At 51.1% G+C, this 16,414-nt stretch overlaps 1 protein-coding gene across 1 annotated transcript in view; it reads left to right on the forward strand.

Annotated features, from left to right (window-relative positions):
- ttbk2a (tau tubulin kinase 2a) overlaps window positions 1–16,288 on the forward strand; it is a 23,990-nt gene extending 7,702 nt beyond the window's left edge. The window contains exons 4-15 of the mRNA XM_084684084.1: window positions 711–784; window positions 1,643–1,783; window positions 1,992–2,096; window positions 2,505–2,570; window positions 2,659–2,751; window positions 2,858–2,983; window positions 3,468–3,625; window positions 4,566–4,773; window positions 5,517–5,722; window positions 5,851–6,379; window positions 8,482–9,320; window positions 9,569–16,288. Of these exons, the coding sequence (XP_084540210.1) occupies window positions 711–784; window positions 1,643–1,783; window positions 1,992–2,096; window positions 2,505–2,570; window positions 2,659–2,751; window positions 2,858–2,983; window positions 3,468–3,625; window positions 4,566–4,773; window positions 5,517–5,722; window positions 5,851–6,379; window positions 8,482–9,320; window positions 9,569–10,040 (3,017 nt within the window). The 3' untranslated portion in view covers window positions 10,041–16,288. The remainder of the gene's footprint in view (window positions 1–710; window positions 785–1,642; window positions 1,784–1,991; window positions 2,097–2,504; window positions 2,571–2,658; window positions 2,752–2,857; window positions 2,984–3,467; window positions 3,626–4,565; window positions 4,774–5,516; window positions 5,723–5,850; window positions 6,380–8,481; window positions 9,321–9,568) is intronic.
- Window positions 16,289–16,414: the final 126 nt, after the last annotated feature.

Here is a 16,414-nt window from a genome sequence, read left to right on the forward strand (position 1 = left end):
AAGGTAGGAGAGGTTAGGAGAGGGAGAGGGGAAGGGAGGGTTGTGGTGGAGAAGGGCGCTGGTGTGTAGCACAGAGACAGGACAGGAAAGAGACATGCTAATAGGGTTGGGTACCAAAACTCAGCGCTAATATGGCACCGGTACCTATATGACTGGTATGTGCTGGACCAAATCAGAACGCAGATTTTGGTGCCTCGTTTCAGTGCCACTTAAATGCCCGAGCTGTCAATTGACATTTTTTCCCTCTGGCGCACCGAAACAGACGTAAGAAACACCATCACCACACATGATCGCTGGCTAAATTAGGCTGCGTTCATGTGAAGTCAGAATAATCCGAAAAATAATTTCCCGACTGAGATTATTTTTTATGTCATCCACCGTAGTTTTGTGGCTCTTTTTTTAAGTGGCGGTTTAAGTATCATTTTTTATCGCACAGTTTAAGCACTGGAACTGTTTTCGATTTGGCACCGGTATCTTAAAAACCCAAACGATACCCAACCCTAATGCTGAACCATACTTGCTGTCTGAAGTACCCGAGACAAGGATTCTGCTGCATCACTTCCTTAAACGTGTCTCTCTCTCTCTCTCTCTCTCTCTCTCTCTCTCTCTCTCTCTCTCTCTCTCCTTCTCTCTCTCTTCTCTCTCTCCTCCTCTCTCTCCTTCTCTCTCGTCTCTCACCCCTCCTCCCTCCTGTCTCTCCTCCTCTCCAGGTAAGGACCATGTGTGCCGCTTTGTGGGATGCGGCCGCAACGACCGCTTCAACTATGTGGTGATGGAGTTGCAGGTACGCCTGAGAGGAGATCAGCTTTGCCTCATCCACGCCTTCATCCACACCCCCTCATCCACGCCCTCAACCACGCCCCCTCATCCACACCCCCTCATCCACGCCCTCATCCACGCCTTCATCCACACCCCCTCATCCACGCCCTCAACCACGCCCCCTCATCCACAGCCCCTCATCCACGCCCTCATCCACGCCTTCATCCACACCCCCTCATCCACACCCCCTCATCCACACCCCCTCATCCACGCCTTCATCCACACCCCCTCATCCACACCCCCTCATCCACGCCTTCATCCACACCCCCTCATCCACACCCCCTCATCCACACCCCCTCATCCACGCCCTCATCCACGCCTTTATCCACACCCCCTCATCCACACCCCCTCATCCACGCCCTCATCCACGCCCTCATCCACTCCCTCATCCACACCCCCTCATCCACACCCCCTCATCCACACCCTCATCCACACCCTCATCCACACCTTCATCCACGCCCTCATCCACGCCCTCATCCACCCCCTCATCCACACCCCCTCATCCACGCCCTCATCCACGCCCCCTCATCCACGCCCTCATCCACGCCCTCATCCACGCCCTCATCCACGCCCTCATCCACGCCCCCTCATCCACACCCTCATCCACGCCCTCATCCACACCCCCTCATCCACGCCCTCATCCACACTCTTAGGCTACAAGTTTGTACTCGTATGCAGTATGCGATGCACAAAATGTAAAACAAAGGAACAAATGCTACTATGCCCTTTTCACGATAAGCACCAGATGAACGGCTCCCCACGTCTTGCAATTGCTCCCGGTCATTTCTGTGCCTGTGTTCGCGTTTGGGTGTTCGCGTTTCAGGGTCGTAACCTGGCGGACCTGCGCAGGAGCATGAGCCGCGGCACGTTCACGGTCAGCACCACGCTGCGTCTGGGCCGCCAGATCCTGGACGCGGTGGAGAGCATCCACTCTGTGGGCTTCCTGCACCGGGACATCAAACCGGTGAGACCCAGACGGGGGAAACCGCCTCATGAAGTGAACCGGATGGAACGGGATGTCCTGTCTGACAAGAACATGTTTCGAAAAAGGACGACCATGTTGAGAAAAAGTCCCATCTGTAATATTGCGCGTGTCATATGTGCATGATGGCATTTGAAATGGAGCACACTGTCAATTCAATTCATTGTCATCCTCATCGTCCTTCCCTCAGTCTAACTTCGCCATGGGCCGGTTCCCCAGCACCTGTCGCACCTGCTACATGCTGGACTTCGGCCTGGCCCGCCAGTTCACCAACTCCTGTCAGGAGGTCCGGCCTGTGAGTGTCCACCGAGGGGGGGAGGGGATGGTGGTGGGGGGAGGGGGGATGGTGGTGGTGGGAGGGGGGGATGGTGGTGGGGGGAGGGGATGGTGGTGGGGGGAGGGGATGGTGGTGGTGGTGGGAGGGGGGGATGGTGGTGGTGGTGGGAGGGGGGATGGTGGTGGTGGGAGGGGGGATGGTGGTGGGGGGAGGGGGGATGGTGGTGGGGGGAGGGAGGGATGGTGGTGGTGGGAGGGGGGATGGTGGTGGGGGGAGGGAGGGATGGTGGTGGTGGGAGGGGGGATGGTGGTGGTGGGGAGGGGGGATGGTGGGTGAAGCTGTTTTGAAGGTGTGCGTGTTGCCAGTAAGGGGAGGGATGCTGACTCAGCCCTGTCGCTTTGCCTTGTGTGTGTGTGTGTTCCTCAGCCTCGGCCCGTGGCAGGCTTCAGGGGGACTGTCCGCTACGCCTCGGTCAACGCACACAAGAACAAGGTGTGTCTCTTTCCCCCTTAACACCGCGCTGGACAAGCACTCTGCCCTGCGCTAACACGCTAGCCTAACTGCTGGTCTCATGCCACAGGAAATGGGTCGCCATGACGACCTCTGGTCCCTCTTCTACATGCTGGTGGAGTTCATGGTCGGCCAGTTGCCATGGAGAAAGATCAAAGACAAGGTACGTGTTCCTCCCGAGTTCCCCCCCCCCCCCGGCAACCAATCATCATTTTCCTTTTGAGCGAGGAGAAGGGACATGGTTGTGTGTGTGTGTGTGGTTCCTCCAGGAGCATGTGGGAAAGCTGAAGGACACCTATGACCATCGTTTGATGCTGAAGCACCTTCCAGCAGAGTTCAGCGTGTTCCTGGATCACATCTCCAGTCTCGACTACTTCACCAAACCGGACTATCAGGTAAACGGCAACGGCATCTCTTTAGCACTGCCGTTTAGCTACTAGACACCGTCACTGCTATACACCGTCACCACGATAGGATATCTCTGTGTGTAGGAAGGAATGATTGTTTAGCAAATCTTTGTTTGACACTGACTGCTCAATCCACTGTCTGAATCCCTATCAAATGTTCGCGGAATCTTTGATTGATATACTTTCTTATTGTCTGCCGAATCTCTCGTTGCCTACAGAAGTCCCTCTCGTCTCCAGAGGCTGTTGAGTGTCCGCAGAATTGTTGGTCGTCTCTAGAACGCCCGCAAGCCTTTCTATATTTAGCTCTAAATATTGCCTCCCTAACGTCTTTTTACTTTTTTGGCGACTCAGGGATCGGTCAAAATCTTCCCTGTGCTTCTTTTCCTTTTGTGCGCCGTCATCGCTACCTCGACCTGGCGCTCGTCCGCGACCCCCCCCCCAAAGCGCGAGGTAACTGTGCCTTCTGTTGCAGCTGCTGATGTCGGTGTTTGACAGCAGTATGAAGACGTACAACGTGGTGGAGAACCACCCGTACGACTGGGAGAGGACGGGCTCGGACGGCACCCTCACCATCAGCGCCGCGGCCACCACGCCGCAGCACCACACCCGGCTCACTCCTGCTCACATGGGGTAGGGCCGCCGACCCTCATACCGCACTCTGAACTGGACGCCCAGGGAGTCAGGTGACAGGGAGTCAGGTGACAGGGAGTCAGGTGACAGGGAGTCAGGTGACAGGGAGTCAGGGGACAGGGAGTCAGGTGACAGGGAGTCAGGTGACAGGGAGTCAGGGGACAGGGATTCAGGTGACAGGGAGTCAGGTGACAGGGAGTCAGGTGACAGGGAGTCAGGGGACAGGGAGTCAGGTGACAGGGAGTCAGGTGACAGGGAGTCAGGTGATAGGGAGACTCTGAATCAGAATCAGAAAGGGATTTACTCGCCATGAAAGTTGCACAGACAAGGAATTTGCTTTGGCAGGGAGGTGCATACAATAAACATATAGGAATCTTACATTTAAATATGTGGTCTAACTAAGGATACATAAACTAGCAATACTAAGTGTAATACAATTAAAATAAAATATACAATATACAATAAAATAAAATATATAAAAAGTTGCCTTAAAATATAAGTTGCCAATTTACGATATAAAATACAAATATTACAGGAATTGAATGTAGTGCAAAATGCAAATTGTTTTAAGACATGAAGTCATTAAAGTCAGTGTGAACTCGTTGATGACGTTGACAGTGACAAGAACCAACAGTCTTTAGCTAAACTAAACATTGTCATTTGGAGACTGATGGAGATAAGAGGACTCCCCAGGTCAAGTGAGCGTGCCACATAGGCTGAGGCCTTAGCCCCGGTCATTTCCTGCATGCCTCTCCCCTCCTCCACATCTCCTGTTATTTATCCCAGGCAGAAAAAGTATTTGAAGAAAAGATGACGATTGTGACGATGATGGATCATGATGGCAATGGAGATCATGATTAACATGATAATGACGAGCATAATGATGACCATTATCATGATGACAATAAGGATGATGATGATGCCGATGGTGCGTTCCCAGCATGGCCAACGCCTCCCTCATCCCCGGGGACCTCCTGAGAGAGAACACGGAGGAGGTTCTGCAGGACGAGCAGCTGAGTGACGGAGAGAACAACGTTCCCCCCGAGCGCCTCGCGGGGTCCCCGCTCCACCCGCACCGCGTCCAGGAGACGGACGTCTGGGAGGAGCTGGACCGGAACCGCAACCGCGTCAGATCAGCTGTCTGGAAGGTAGGCCGCACACACACACACACATTTAGACACACACACCTACATCTGTTTCATCAATCCTACACTTCCTCCTCATGTTCTCTACTGCCGGGAACACGTGATAAGAAATGTGCTGTGGGCTCGCCTCAAGGTGGGGAGCAGACAGTTGGTGTGCTGCGTAGCAACATACAGAAACAGCTGAGCTAACACCAACTAGAACACTGCGATCATCAAATGCAGGCCTATTAGAGGTCACCAGAAGCAGTCATAAGAAGATTGGTGACTCAGCCTTTGTCCATTACGCCCCAAAACTATGGAACACATTACCCATAAATATTAGGGAAGCAAACACGCTAGACATTTTTAAAAGACAGCTTAAAACCTACCTTTTTATCGAAGCTTTTAATTCATTTGATCTCAAAAGGGTTTTACTACTTTTATTAGTTATATTATTGTTCTTATAGATTTGCTATTTTAATTATTACTTTTGTCACTTGTATTATTGTTTTTATTGATTTTATGTAAAGTGCCTTGAGCTACAATTATTGTATGAAATGTGCTATATAAATAAAGTCTTACTTACTTACTTACTTACTAACTTGACCATGTGACGTCACCAACAGCTGTTATCTCATTGGCTGTGCTTTTGGAAGGCCCGCGGCAGACCAAGGTCTAAGTTGAGAGGAATGAACTTTTGAGCGACGCCAAGGCTGTTTGTTTCCCGTCACTGGCACGGCCTTAAACTTGTCCCTTTGTCCCCGCAGGCTGGCACCGACGACGAGCACAGCAACAACCAGGGCCCCCAGAGCCCGTTCGCGGGGCCCAGCCTGGGCTCCCCTGTCAAGGGCCACTCTGACGTGGTGGCGGCCTCGGACCGCTTCAAGAAGCTCCGGAACATTCTGAGCTTTGAGATGGAGCGCAGGATGACCCTGGAGTCCAAGCCCAGCCCGGAGCGCTTCATGGGGGCCTGGTCAGTGCCTCTGCTCCCCTCCCCTCCTCGGTCTCTCCATCGCACCACGCCATCCACACGCCTCAGGTGGACTAACCACACTGTCTCTGTGTGTGTGTGTCTCTGTGTGTGTGTGTGTGTGTGAGCAGCTCCGGGAAGCAGTTGGAGGACCGAGAGCCTGGACCAGGGCCCGGGGCGGAGGGGGTCCAGGGCCAGGCTGCCATTGGTGGAGAGCGACCTGAGAGGGTGTGGCACTACGACGAGGAGTTCCTGTCTGGCGCCGGCTCTCCCAAGCCCCCGTCCCCCGGCTCCCCGGAGCAGGGCGACGGCTTCGTGGCCCTCAACCTCAGCTCCGCCCAGCAGGAGGGCGACTCCCGGGGCTCCTGGGTGCTGGTGGAGCGTCCAGGGGCCTCCCCGGGGAACAAAGCCACCTCCAGCCCCTCGGAGGAGGAGGAGGAGGAGCTTGAGGTGCTCCAGCCCGAGGACCAGGCCTCCCCTGGAGCAGAGAGGGGCGGCGTCAGCCCGGGGGCCTCCAGCCCGGGGTGCACCAGAGGCGCGGGTGCCCTGGCGGTCCCCAGGGTGGACAGGCTGGAGCTGAGCGTGGGAGCCGCGGGTCACCTGCCCGCCGTCACCCCCACCAGCCCTGCCGAGGCCCTGGCGGAGGGAGCGCTCACACAGGTAAGGCACCCGGAGCACGACTCCTCACAGAGGGCCCCATGACGGGCTGTGGGGCCGGCGCAGTGGTATAACACTCTAGAAGGAGAGCGCATTTGTGTTTGCTTGCTGCTTCCCTGGCTTGTGCGCGCTTCAGAGGGGGACGCCGGGGATGAGCAGCTCCCAGCCTGACAGCGAGCGTTTCAGTTGCGCTCTCCCGTCCGCAGTTTTACGGCCGCCTTCTTTGCTGATGCCTTTGTTTTTTGTTTTTTGAAGCTTGGCTTTGATTTGGTTTGGCCCACCTCGGCAGAGCACATGCCCCTGTCATCATCTCCAGTACTGACGACACCAGCACTACCAGCACTGCTGCTTTAGGAGGGGGGGGGGGGGGGGTCATCATCCCTTCACCTCCAGCCCAGTCCCTCACAGTTGTAAACATACTCTGCTATACCCCCCCCCCCCACCTTCCTCCTCTCCTCCCCTCACCCCCTCTCAAACTCCAACCTCTCTTCTCTCTATCTCCTATCTCCCCCTCCTCTCCCTCCCTCCTCCCTCCCTTCTGTCTCTCTCTCGCTCTCTCTTTGTCTCTCTGTCTCTCTCTCTGTCTCTCTCGCTCTCTCTCTCTCCTTCTCTCTCCTCCCCCCCCCCCCCCATCTTAGTTTCCCACCTCTCCTCCGTCCCTGCCCGAGGAGGTGTTGGTCCGGACGAGCAGCCCCCTGCTCCTGCGCTCCCCCAGCCCTCACACCCTCCTGACCACCCTGTCGGACCCCCTGCACCAGCGCCACCCCCCGGGGATGATGCGGAGCCAGTCGGTAGACCAGCACCAGCCGCACCACCCCCCCACCACCTCCTCGTCCTGCCGCGCCTCCCTCCCGCCCGCTCCTCTCCCCCGCCCGCGCTCGCCCGGACACAGGAAGCTGCCCGCCATCCCGGCGGGCGCTGCCAACGCCAAGTTCCCCTCTGTCATACGCATCACACGGGCCCAGCTGCAGCAGGTGAACCCCCGGCCAAGCCCCCCCCCTCACCCCCTCCCCTCCGACCCTTAACCCCTGACCTCTCAACCCCTAACCGCCGCACACCCCATCCGCTTACCCAGCACACAAACCATGCCTCCGACACCTCTCGCTTCCGTCATTTGGATATTCCTTTCTCTTTTTGTTGTAAACGTTTTGTTTAATTTGGGTATCTATTTTCAATTTGATGTTCTATGTTGTTTGTTTGTTTGTCGAGGTGCAGGATGGCGCATGCTCAGAAGCTTGCCGTCGTCATGGTGACGGTGGCATGTGTGTTTGGAATGTCATGACTGTTGAGGCGTTGCTCGCCGTCTTTTTGTTGGGTGTGTTTTGGCTTATGCTCTCGCTCCTCGCAGACTCCTTTCTTTTTCTTTCTTTCTTTCTTTCTTTCTTTCTTTCTTTCTCTCTCTCTCTCTCTCTCTCTCTCTCTCTCTCTCTCTGTCTCTCTCTGTCTCTCTCTGTCTCTCTCTCTCTCTCTCTCTGTCTCTCTCTGTCTCTCCCTCCTCTCTCTCTTTCCTCTCTCACCTATGCTTTTGCCTTGCCCTGCTTGTTTTTCTGTTCCGGTGCTCTCAGCTAACTACACTTGGCCATCGACCATCATCCATCTCTCTCTCCAGTCATCTACTGGTTCTGTCCTCACATGACCGCTGCTGCCTCGGCAGATTTCTACTGACGGAAGCACTTTACATATTATTGCTGTGATCTTATCTTTTGCCATCTTCATTCTCTCTCTTCTCATTCTCTCTCTCTCTCTCTCTCTCTCTCTCTCTCTCTCTCTCTCTCTCTCTCTCTCTCTCTCTCTCTCTCTGTCTCTCTCTCTCTCTCTCTCTCTCTCTCTCTCTCTCTCTCTCTCTCTCTCTCTCTCTCTCTCTCTGTCTCTCTCTCTCTCTCTCTCTCTGTCTCTCTCTCTCTGTCTCTCTCTCTCTCTCTCTGTCTCTCTCTCTCTCTCTCTCTCTCTCTCTCTCTCTCTCTCTCTCTCTCTCTCTCTCTCTCTGTCTCTCTGTCTCTCTCTCTCTCTCTCTCTCTCTCTCTCTCTCTCTCTCTCTCTCTCTCCCTCATATATTCATGTGATCTCTCTCTCCCACTTTGGTTCTCCTCTCCTCCTCTCTCTAGTTGACGGCCCAGAGGCCCTCTGGCCTGTCCTCCCAGTCTGTCTCAGACAGCGCCCCGCAGTGCCTCCTGCTGGAGAGGCGCGAGACGGACGCTCCGCCTCCGGACCCCTCCGCCGACCTCCGCTCCCCCGTGGAGGGCGGGCCCGCCGCCCAGGACGCCCCGGTGGAGATGCTCGCCGACGGGGAAAGCCACGCTGGAGCCCAAAGCCCCGCGCCAGGCAGGGTGTCCTCCCCTGGGTCCCCCCGCTCGGCCCACAGCCCAGTGCTGGTCAACGGCCGCCTGTCCCCCACCGGCAGCCCCCCGGGGGCCTGCCCCGTGGTGCCGGACCCTAGGGAGCCGAGGGAGGAGGGGGACGCCGGCCTGGGTGGCGAGCCCCATCCCGGCGGCGGGGCCTCCCCCACGCCCCGCAGGGACCCCGCCCGCAGGCTGAGCCGCATCCCCGTCCTGGAGCCCGCCAGCCTCCTGGAGGCCCCGCCCCCCGGCTCGGCCAAGGAGAAGCTGCTCCAGAAGAGGGCCAGCCACCAGGGCTCCTCCCCCGCAGCCTCGCCCTCCCTGTCGCTGGACCGCCGCCCCATCGCCGCCTCCGCCGCCGCCTCCGCACTCCCCCGGGACCCCCTGTCCTCCGCCTCTGACCGGTCCCAGGACGAGGACTCTCTCCTGGGCTCCGACCGCCAGGGCGACGAGGGTCCCTCCCTCTCCTCCTCCTCCAGCCCCCTGTCCCGCCGAAGCAGGATCCCCCGGCCCGTGAACCCCACCCCCACCTCTGAGCAGCTGGCCGCCCAGTTCCTGCCCCGACCCCCCCCGGGCAGACCCCCCAGTCGCCCTGCAGTGGAAGGCAGGTGGGTGTCCAACTTCACTTCCATTCATTTATGTCGCTAGCCTTTTTACTCGGCATATCGAACTTGATTTGAATCGTTTTGAATGATCTTCATTGTATTATAGTCGTTAAGTATAGTGTATTCTGATCGTTATTCATCCTTTGCTTTACTTTATTTTAATTTAATGTATAAATTTTTACTTGATCCTGACTTACCTAACTCTTATAACATCTTCTCCCCCTCCCCTCCCCCATCCACCTCTATTCAAGACGTCGTTACCGGATCCGAGCTGGCAGCAACAGCGACTCGGACCTCCTGTCCTGCCTGGCCCAGCTGATGCACGGCGGCTCTGCCCGGAGCTCCCCGCTCCACCACGGTCGCTCCGCGGCCCAGCACGGGGGCTCCCGGCTGGGCATCTGCAGCCTGACCAACTCCCCCCACCACCACCACCACCATCCCCACCACCACCGCAGCTCCAGCGCCTCCCCGCGTAGCTCCTCCTCCCTGCAGCGCTCAGTCAGCTCCTCCCCCTCTCGCCACGAACCCCGGGGCGGGGGTGGGGGCTGCCTGGGCCGGAGCCGCTCCCCGCCCAGCTTCTCCGGCTCCCCGCCTCCCCGCCGCACCTACCCCCACCACCAGGAAACGTGCTGCGGCCGGCAGGCTCGCGCTGGGCCCTTCCACCTCCCCAGGGGCAAGGCCTGCAGCCGCGAGGGGAAGTGCTCCGGCAAGCTGAGCAGATAGTCGTCCTGCAGCGGCCCCCAGCTGCAGAGGATCATGGGAGGGCGAGAATACAATCAGGACTGTAGTCAGGAGGAGGCTGTTTGGCCTCCCCGTCCCCCCGAGTTTAGAGAATCTCCATCCCTCCCTCTATGTCCCCCTTCACCGTCCCCCTCAGCCATTCTTCACACATCTTCACCTGTTTGCGCTCACGTCTGTCATATAACACCAGGCCATGTTTTAGAGACATCCGTTTACCCAAAGGATAGTTTATAGAATTAAAGTAGGGCAAAAAAAACTAAAAAGTCAACTGTGTGTTTAGACTTAGAGTCTGTCATGCCATGAAGAGCTGTACCATCCAGGATTCTGGTTCCAGTTCTGGTTCTGGTTTCTAAGCCTTTTGTCAGCTGGTCCTAATCTGCAGTCCACACCTGCAGTACCGGACTTAGTTGCGGCCCCCCCGTCTGAATGCGCCTATATAGGCCTACAGCAGAGGTGACATGACAAGCACTAATTCCGAATTTCTGTCCCTAGTTTGCCCTTGGCACAATCTTGGGGACTGCAGGGACACAATGTGTGTACGAAACGTACAATTTTATGGTGACATTGATGATATTAATAGTCTAGCTCGTGGGAGCAGCAAAACGCCCGGTCACAGTTCCCTCTCTTTCTCTTTCTTTTGATTTCTGACTCGTCAACGTCGGGCACTGTGTACTCAAAACTGACCTAAAGCGATCAATGAATCTGATCAATCCAAGTGATCTTTTATACAATCGTGTGAAGTGTGTATACACACACACACATTCTGGTGCCTCATGTGTTGGTCTGGGGAATCTTTGGATGGCTGCATGGAGTAAGTTCAGGTCACGATTCCTTCATTCCGTATGTGAATGGTACCAAACTTACTTCTGCTCTTCAAACACTAGTCGTTAATACAAGACTCTGAGTTAGTGTCTGGTAAGTTAGTGTAGATCATCAACACAAACACTTTTCTCATCGTGCCTTGGCACTCTGGAGAGCTTCTGGCTCTCTCCAGTATGTTTGTGAGAACCACAAAGGGAGCCAAAAACAGACAGTTGTGCCAGCTTTAAGGACCTTCTTCTTCATGTGGATGGAGAATCGTATCTTCAAAAAGGAGCTGGAAACCGGAATGTTATTGACGTCATTCTTAGTTTGAGAGAATTTACTCTCAAAAGGAAGGAATAGATTTCTCTGCGATCGTATTGATGATAAAGGGAATGTTAAGTATAAAACTAGATTTTCTGTCTCCAACAAAGATTCAGATGAAACTTTGAATATCTGAATTGTAGTCAACAAAACATTGTGTGTATAATGTCATATATTGTGTTTGCCATATGAAGATCATGGATCATATTCCAAAACGTTTCATTCTTCCAATTGAATCCAAGCATTTATATTGGTCATGATACAGTAGAAGAGAATGTTCATTTGTTTGGTGATGACATATGTTTGTGCACTATGAGAACCAACCAAGGTTTGTTTTTTGTCACTGACTTCCATGGTCACTAATCACCAACTCCTTTGCCCGAACCCTCCCCTAACCTCCCTCTCTCTCCCTCACTCCTCCGCTTGTAAGATACTGTAAAAATACCTCCCGCTGCTTCCACTACTACTGTTTGCATGCGCTTCAGAGAAAAGAGAAAAAAACGTAAACCGTCAAATCAAACAGGCAGCATACTAGTCCCCCACATGTATCCCCTATCCTGAGACGAATGCTGTCTCGAAGGGATATTTCTTTCGTTTTGTGCTGTTTTGTCAAATATATATGTTTTGATTTCCTCTCTATCTCCTAATGAGCCCCGCCTCCCCGCCCCGCCCCGCCCCGCCCCGCTCCCAGCAGACCCTGACCAGGGCTCCTATTCTGAACTCTCCATGCTCATGCCTAAAGAGTACCTGAGCACATGCACTGTCCTGCGAGGTTTTACATGACTGACTGGCTTGTATGAAGTGGCACGTGTAGATAGTTGATAATTAAGCGGGGGAAAGGAGAAAGACTTGCCTAATTTTGCTAAGTATTTGCATAATGAAACCAGTACCCTGATGCCAGCTATCAGTGGATTCTCTACTGGTTAGAATTGTGCTAGAATAATGGATTCTCACTTGCTAGAATCACAGGTTCTTCTACTGGTTAGAATTATGGGTTCATCTACTGGAATTGTGGGTTTTCCCACTGGTGAGATTTGTTCCACGCTATTGAGGAAGGGGCATCCTGATTGGCTGTGTTTCTAGTGATGTGGGTGATAGGTACCTCCTGGTGGGAGGGACAGGTACCTGCTTTGGTCCTGAGCAGCTACAACTCATCCTGGGGCAACGTTCAGTCAGTGAGACGCCTTAATATCTCCTCTACTCCCCTGCTGCTAGAGCTAGGGGCGACTGGACTGCGTCAGTGTTGGACCATTCCACTGTGTAGCTAGCTAGCCAGTCGGCTGTCCTGGGTGTGTGAGGTCTCAGGGGTCAGTGATGTAGATAGGGGTCAGAGGTCATGGGGTATGGTTGGGTCTCTGACAGGCACGTTATTGCCAGTCGAGCCTGCCAGTACTCATTATTCAGGGTCTAGTGGACCACCAGGACTGAGCCTGATTCTGTGTATGTGGCTCAGCTCGTTGCAGTGTCAAGTGTTGTTTTCAGCACCGCTGAACGAAGTATGTTCGACTAGACTCTTGGTCTGAACAACGTCTGTTCGACTAGACTCTTGGTCTGAACGAAGTATGTTCGACTAGACTCTTGGTCTGAACGAAGTATGTTCGACTAGACTCTTGGTCTGAACGAAGTATGTTCGACTAGACTCTTGGTCTGAACGAAGTATGTTCGACTAGACTTGGTCTGAACGAAGTATGTTCGACTAGACTCTTGGTCTGAACGACGTCTGTTTGACTAGACTCTTGGTAGGCGTTAGACCTGCGATGTGGATTTAAAATGAGACTTAAATTTTCGGCGGCGTTTCATCCTTGAGCGTGAGGTGAATGTTATGCTGGTGTGTCAGCAGTTGCTTGCGAATTCCCATGAATCCTTTCAATCAGTGTTAAGCTCCTTTTTAAACACTATGTTCGGTACACCAAGGCAACTAACTTCAAAACAACGTTGCTGCAAACTTTTAGTATATACATGTAAAAAGTATTTATTTGAAAGATCACCTTCATAAGTTAATAACTTATTTGCTAATGTGCTTCAATGAAATGGAGTGAGGTAACAACAGCATCGCTGCTGGAAAAAGATAATCAGTTGCTTCTTTTTGTGTTTGTTCTTTTATTTCTCGTTGGCGTTGCACAGAGGTATAGTAAGTAGTATTATGTTTATGAAGAGATTATCATTTGTCACTTATTGTGTGGCCTGGTGATTTTAAAGGTGTCATAGCTTGTCTATCAGTGGTCCAATCATGATCGATCACGACCGAAGACGCGTTTGTGGTTTTAACAGTGGTGTAGTCTGGTATGAAGTGACGGGCATACTGTCAGTTTACCTAGCCCTCCTCCCCGTGATGTCCCACACCCATGTTGTCTTAAAAACAATTTATGGTGGGCTTGCGGGAAATCCTTGTGGTCAATTCGATATATGCCTGTGTATAACGTAGACTACACCTCTCTGGAACGCTGAGTTAGTCAAAATTAAATACATAAATAGATAAATACATACATAAATAAATATGGCTATGAAATAAACTCTGAAATAAAACAAAGATGGCAATAAATATATAAACATAGCATTATATAATTATATAGTTGAATCAATTTACCGACATCAATAAATTAACACATTTATTTATTTCAAAATTGTACTTTTTGTAAAGACATTTATTTAATTCAGGGGACTTTTATTTCCTAAAGCCACATTTATTTATTTTTTGAGACTTTTACGCACCACATTTATTTCCACACCACATTTATTTCTGCGCTGTATTTATTTCCGATCTCACATGCAAACGAGAGGGGCGTGGTTATCTTCAGACCAATGCAGCTGCACAGCTAGATTCCTAGATAGCTATGATACCTTTATGGGGGTGACAGGTCACCAGACAGTAGGTACCCCCCAGAGGTAGCGCTGAAGTTACCTTTGTAAATATTGCTTTCGCTCGTGTGATGTGTAACTCGTCTGCAAAGCTAACAATCACTGCCACCACTACGTCTTCCTAGGTGGTATGTTGGTATCACCGGTCTCGAAGTCGGCAATTGTAGGCCAAGTGGCTGTCTAGCCAGCTAGCTAGCTGGCGAAATAATGGACGACATCAGTATGGCCATTTCAGCAAGACAAGCTAGCTACTGTAGAGCTAGTAGTGTTGTGCTGTATTGGCACAGACCTGAACAGCCAAACCCGTTTTGTCACTGAATGGTCATTAAAACGAGTCTAGTGGTAGTGGGTTGATTTGATATTGAATAATTCCATAAATTATAATATCTGGGTTTGGGTATTGTGCATCGTGTTGAATGGGTCTTGGTCTGGACACTTCTTGGTTATAAAGCGTTAAGAAACTGGACTTCCATTTGAAGCAGCAGTGCTGTAAATCCAAAGGTATGGGTAATGTCTGGAATGGTCTGGCTTCACTTCAGTTCTCGTCTCACTAAATGATAATACCGGCATGGCATAATGGTGAGGCTAGATAGTTATAGTTAGGTGCCTTATCGACCTAGCTATCCACATAATAGCAGGGCGATGTAGCGGTGGCAGTGATTGTCTTCTTTGTTAGGCGTAGCAACGGTTGCTAGCTGTGTTAGCTAACATTACCTGGCACTAATCACCCCCCACTACCTGTACATCTTGCACACGAACAGTGCTCGATAAGTCTCAAACAATTTAAGACTTCAATATCTATGTTCTGTAGAGCACGTGTCCGCCCAAGTACCTCCAGAAGATCTACTATGTGTGCCAAACTAATGTATCCTGACAAGCCATGCTGATCAATTTGATATATAGGGCCAGCATGCGATCTCTGACATGGCTAATGTCTTCCATTATCTACCGAATAGCTGTCCCTATCTGCCTTCGATCTTGTGTGCAGCTGCGTTGGTCTGAAGATAAACACACCCCTCTCGTTTGGATGTGAGATCAGAAATAAATTAGCCTGGCTGCCAGCCCAACTTCGCCCCGCCCACAACAAAATTTGATCTGGAAGTTGGGTCTGGAGGGTCTCCTATTGGGAACAACTATATAAAACCAGGATCTGGGCGGACCAATGAAATTGCCAGGGTGGGCTTTATAGATGATGGACAGATGATCAACAGTAACGTAATCAACAACGTCACGAAAGAGCCCTTGGTTGAATTAGTTTTCAACAAACAACATATTACGTTGCTCTGATTGGTTGTAGGTCTATCCAATTGAGCAAAGAGGAATTTGTTTTACGAGTTCGGTTGAAACACGCCCCATAGTCACAGCCCAACGGAGAGTTTTCAGACTCATATTCTGACTAGAATTATGAGTATGACAACATCAGGCTAGAAATAAATATGTTACGGCACAGATATAAATGTGGTTTGGAAATAAATGTGGTGTGGAAATAAATGTGGTGCGTAAAGGTCTAAAAAAATATATAAATGTGGCATTAGGAAATAAAAGTCCCATGAAATAAATAAATGTTGTCTTTACAAAAACGTCATTTTGAAATTGAATAAATGTATTTATTTATTGATGTCAGTAAATTGATTCAGCTATATCATTATAAAATGCTATATTTATATATTTATTGCCATCTTTGTTTTATTTTAGAGTTTATTTCATAGCCATATTTATTTATGTATGTATTTATCTATTTATTTTATTTTGACTAACTCTGCGTTCCATACACCTCTGGTTTTAAAGCCTAATGAACAAAAGGATCACATTGTTAAGGGGCCATATTTTAATGTGTGCACTCGTCCAACACCCCCCTTGTGTGTCATAGCGTTCGAAGATAGTTACTGAGAAAATACTTATCTACTTAAAATATAATTATTTATGAGTTATTGTTATAATGACCACCACACACTATTAGTGCCCTTCACCAGGATGAACTTTGGACATATTTATTAATCGTTCACATTTTAGTGTTGTGTTGCAATGTAATTGTTTTGAAATGTAAATGTACAGTCACAAGGAAAGAATGTAACAAGGGGAGGTTTTGCATTGTACATAACTGTAATTATTTATGTTTATTTTTCATTTGTACCATATCAATGCCTTGTACAGTGTTTTTTCTGTTCGTTTAAAATTATTTTGTATTTTATTTTTATAAACTGGTTATGAATAAAATACTCATTCAGCATGCAGACTAAATAAAATCGTGTGCCATTTGTTTCATTATCCATAAAAACTGCTACAGTTTCACATTTTATCAGCGGGGTGTCTGGACATGATGGCATTAGAGGCCACCTCTGGTCAAGAGGATCTTGACTACACACACACTT

Source organism: Hypomesus nipponensis, chromosome 3 (assembly GCF_054491055.1).
Source record: "Hypomesus nipponensis isolate SF chromosome 3, ASM5449105v1, whole genome shotgun sequence".
In the NCBI taxonomy this organism is placed as follows: Eukaryota; Metazoa; Chordata; class Actinopteri; order Osmeriformes; family Osmeridae; genus Hypomesus; species Hypomesus nipponensis.